General features: G+C 38.4%; 1 protein-coding gene across 1 annotated transcript; it reads left to right on the forward strand.

Annotated features, from left to right (window-relative positions):
• Positions 1 to 296: 296 nt before the first annotated feature.
• Positions 297 to 4,181, forward strand: LOC109214853. Its single transcript, XM_019378807.1, has 5 exons — positions 297 to 515; positions 616 to 689; positions 2,598 to 2,733; positions 2,850 to 3,164; positions 3,712 to 4,181. Exons 1-5 carry the CDS (start codon positions 327 to 329, stop codon positions 3,982 to 3,984), a joined length of 987 nt encoding a protein of 328 aa, XP_019234352.1. The 5' UTR covers positions 297 to 326; the 3' UTR covers positions 3,985 to 4,181.
• Positions 4,182 to 4,872: the final 691 nt, after the last annotated feature.

Consider the following 4,872-nt stretch of genomic DNA (forward strand, 5'->3'; position numbering starts at 1 on the left):
TGTTTCCGTTAAAAAAAGGCAAATTTGCACAACTATTGGACGGTTTGGGCATATTTGGGTCAAACTATTAACGACGAGCATATTTATCCTATTAGTTCACGGGCATATTTGGACCTTTTCCGGTTTATTTTATAATACCCCTTTACGCACTTTCTAACTCATTGCAATAAGTTTTTCAGCAGCTTTTACGATGCACGTGCCATACTTGGGTCCCACATGCCGCAAATTCAAATCTCAGTGACCTGTAACCTTAGCAAACTTCCTCAAATTAATTTAAATTAAAATTTCTTCTTGGATAAATCAAACTCAATCAAAGACTTACACTCATGACTCAACACTCTTTCAGCTGCTTAGCTTTACACACTCAAACAATGGAGAGAGCAACACCTGTACGGAAACCCCACACTAATACCGCCGATCTGCTCTCCTGGTCGGAAGCTCCGCCAGCGAACAACTCCTCCGCCTCCTCCGTCGCCTCCGGCAATGCCTCTCGCTCCGGTGCGCGTGCTCATCAGGTAAAACATCGTCATTTCACATTTGTGTTATTTCCTCATATGATCCGTTAGTGATTGATTGGTTTATTTGTTATTATTAATTACTTTTTTGTTTTTTTAGCCTTCTGATGGAATCAGCAAGACGCTGTTTGGAGGTCAAATCACTGATGAGGAAGCTGAGAGCTTGAACAAACGGTAAGTATATACGCGATCTGAGGATAAAGTGATTTCAATGTGTTTTTCTTATTATCATTTTTATTTTGCATTTTAATGTCTTTAAAATAAATATGTAGTGAGATTTCTTATATGCTTTTTCGTGATGCTTGTGATTTCGATTTCAAAAAGTTTTGATCTTTACTTGAAATGTCCGAATTTTCTCTTTTCTTTCCAAAGCTTCGATGATTACTTAGATCTGGTAATACATTTTCTTATTTCCCTTTTCCACTTTTTAATGTTCCTGCTATAGTCTGTTGCCCTTCCTTGTTGGGCTGCTCGGGGTTCTGGTTTACACGTGTGATAAAGTGGCCAAATGAGCTTGTTCCATGTCTTCTTGTTTTTAGTTCCAGCAAGTGTTTGTTGGGTGCCTTTTTTTCTAGTGAAACACAGAAGAAGAAGATGAAGGAGAGAAGAAAGGGAATCAATATTTGAAAATCTGAAAAAGTGGGGTGCATGGGGGTTCTTTTTGAAATTTCAGATGTTTTAATATTTTCCTTCAAAATCTTAGTAATTCTGGTTTTTACATATCAGGAGTTAGGGAAAGCTCACAGAGTCCCTATTCAGTACTTCACTTCGGCGAAAACTTTGCTTGATATGTAAATTCTGTTGACAAAGCAGGTCCCATGATTTTTGAGTTGCTTGTTTCTGAGAGGATCAGCATCTCTCGACATTTCAATCTGATGTTCATTAAATAGATAGGATATCCATAATTAGGGGGTGTTCATGAAAACCGGAAAAACTAAACCAAACCAAAAACCAAACCAATCCGACCAAAAAAGTTTCAATCCATAGTTAGGGGGTGTTCATAGTTAAGAGTTTCATGGCTGATCTCATGTCCTTCCTTTAGTCTCTTACTGACCATGATTTAGCATCCAGAGACCAATGGTGGGGCATTGTCGTGAAGGTAGTCGATGAAAGAAATAAGTGGTTTACAATTCTATATGATGCTCTCTGTATTGGGTGGATGCCTTAGCTGGGAATCAAAGGCTTTTCTTCAAGTCTTCTTTTCTTTGATCACCTAAGTCCTTCTTGAGTTTGGGTCAAATGAAGTCATCCCATTAACTTCTTAAAGTGATGATTATTTTCTTGTTTGGTCACATTGAAATATGCAGCCATAAGAACGGGTGAAATTCAAAAATAGCCAGATTTACATGTGGTAACTGAAAAATAGCCACAGTCTCAAAAGAAATCGAAATTTAGCCACTTCTCATGTAAAGATAAACCTGAACGAAAACACTGTTCAAAATCCGGAAAATATTCCAGCATAATATACTGGAGTTCGAATTTTTTACATGTGAACTTCCAGCATAATATACTGGTGCAGCATAATATGCTGGAAGTTCATACACAGGTGCTCCAATCTTCAGTATATTATGCTGGAACTTTTCGTGTGCTGGAGTTACAGCATAGTGTGCTGGAGTTCCAGCACAATATGCTGGAAGTTCATACACAGGTGCATCAATCTCCAGTATATTATGCTGGAACTTTCCGTGTTGCAGCAAAATAGTGGCTATTTTTCAATTACTAGTCCGAAAACTGGCTAGCCGTGCTATTTTCACCAAGAATCGTATTAAATCGGCTAATGCAATACATGCTTGCTTTTAGGCCGGAAACCTAATTTAGTAGATGTAAAAATGAAAAGCGCCCAAGTTCAGTGAAGCTTCTCTGTCAAAGTACCCGTAAAGTTGAGAGGTTTTTTCTTCTCCACCATTTGCAACTAGTGGAATCAAAATCTATACATGGAGATCTGGTATATATTTTTGGGTTATAATTCATTCAATCAAGAGGTTCCAGTGTTTGGACAAGAAAAGAAGAGTCCAGTGACCTTAATGGTCTCTAAGTGAATGTGCTCTAGTCCTAACCCTGCTTGAAACATGCTGGCTTCAGGAAACCTTGTTCAGGGTATAAACTGAAGGAGATGAGTGGTAGCAATATTTTTTATGCTGATGGTGAAGATGATGCCTCAGAATCTGGAACTGTTAATGGTAACTTTAACAACCGGACATCTGTCCGCATTGTTCAGGTACTATTTTCTTCTTGAGGGTAAAATTTTGTTCTTTTATGGATAGCAATTTGAGCATGCTACAAAATAATCTAGTATATGGAAATTTCGTCTAAGTTTTTGTATTTCATTTGTAGCAAGCTGCAAACGGGATAAGCCAGATTTCATTCAGTACTGAAGAAAGGATCTCTCCCAAGAAACCTAGCACTCTGACTGAAGTGGCAAAGCAGAGAGAGTTGAGTGGAACATTAGAAAGTGAGTCAGATAGCAAAGTGAAGAAGCAGCTGTCAAATGCAAAGAGCAAGGAACTCAGTGGAAATGACATCTTTGGCCCTCCTGCAGAAATTCCTCCTAGATCTTTGGCTGCCGCCCGATCCATGGAGTCAAAAGAAAGCAAGGACATGGGTGAACCTGCTCCACGAGCTGTACGGACATCTGTCAAGGTTTCTAATGTGAGTTGTGTATTGGACTTGTTTTCTTTTTCCAATATCTGTCTACAGTCTTCACTCTTCACTTAACACCTCTTCTAACCCTCTGCCCTCCAGACCAAAAGAAGTACGTTTATGCAGTCCACTGAACTATCTTTTTTATCAAATGAAGCCAAGATATTCAATATGGTAATATATGAGTAGGTGTTTGGAGAAACAAGAGGCTTGCCGGGCCTCATTTTGATTTTAACTTGAACAAAGATTGGGATCAAGTAGATATTTGGTAATTTACTGAAAAACTGGCATAAAATATGTAAAAGGATTTAAATTTAAAGCGTCAGGCAGATTGAAAGTTGAAGGAGAAAGACTAGTAGTTCAGTGAGGTGCTTCTCAATATACTATGGAACTGGTAGAAATCTATCAAACAACTACTAATTTTTTTGTACTTCCTCTATGTCTAAAACAACTGTATTTCTTGAAAATCTTTTTTTTTCTTTTCCAAAATTGGGTTTCCTCCTTATTTTGGCTTATTAGCTGTTATGAGCTGTCATGTGGCTGTGTTATTCTGTAGCCTGCTGGTGGTCAAAGCAATATCTTGTTTGGTGATGAACCTGTTGTCAACACAGTAAAGAAAATACATGACCAGAAGTTTGCAGAGTTGACCGGCAATGACATTTTCAAGGGAGATGTCCCTCCTGGATCTGCAGAAAAGCCGCTGAGCAGAGCAAAGCTGAGAGAAATGAATGGCAATGATATTTTTTCTGATGGCAAAGTTGAATCCAGAGATTACTTTGGTGGCGTGCGCAAACCACCAGGTGGAGAGAGCAGCATTGCACTAGTTTAGATAAACGCCATTAAACTGCTTTTATGTTAACTTGTAGTGTTCCTGCAACATTTCAGCTGCTGACTAGTGATGCTTTTAGTGTTTCGTGGAATTAGGACTGAGGGTTGTACACGTTGATGTGTTAACCATGTTGTACGAACAACTTCCAAACTCTAATTTAAATTAATTTGGAGGATTATTAGCCTAACAGTTTCACATATTCTGCTCTTTATGCTTGTATTAATCTGTTGTGTTTGTTGTGGATTTTAGTGATCCAGAAAGCACGTAGCCCATAAACTTGGTCCTAACGGGCTTGATCAGTTAGGTTTACTTTTCCATATCCTTATGCTTATAGCAAATTGTATAGGCTGCCACACATTGCTTTTCCAAACATATGGTATTCTTCTTGTGACCACCTTGGAAATATACTGAATATATGAGATTATTAGTTGATTGCGTTAGTATTAGTCTTGTATGTTCGTATCTTTTATCCGCAGTTTTCTTTTACTATGTTGGTTTGTTTGCTTCATTTATTCTATCACCATATCACGTTATCACCTATCTTGTTGTTGTCGATGCCCCCTTTTTCTCGCGAAATCGGGTTTATGACATTTGGGCGGACAACTCATTTCCTTTTGGGAATTGGGTTTGCAATTGAAGAGTCGCCACCTAATGATTTAGTGCATTAGGACACTAAGAAGTTTAGTTTAGAAAAAACCAGAGATTGGGTAAGGGCTTGAAATTATCTCGAGGGGAAGGTGTTAGGCACCCCTCAAGATCCACTAGTGTGGTTCCCGGCCATGCTATAATTGTGACTTTAAGTGCAAAATGACAGGTAAACAAGCAAGAATCACAAATACAGGGTAGTTTTCACGTAATGGTTGCAAGCAATTAAAATAAAAGAAGTTA

Source organism: Nicotiana attenuata, unplaced genomic scaffold (genome assembly GCF_001879085.1).
Source record: "Nicotiana attenuata strain UT unplaced genomic scaffold, NIATTr2, whole genome shotgun sequence".
Lineage (NCBI taxonomy): Eukaryota > Viridiplantae > Streptophyta > Magnoliopsida > Solanales > Solanaceae > Nicotiana > Nicotiana attenuata.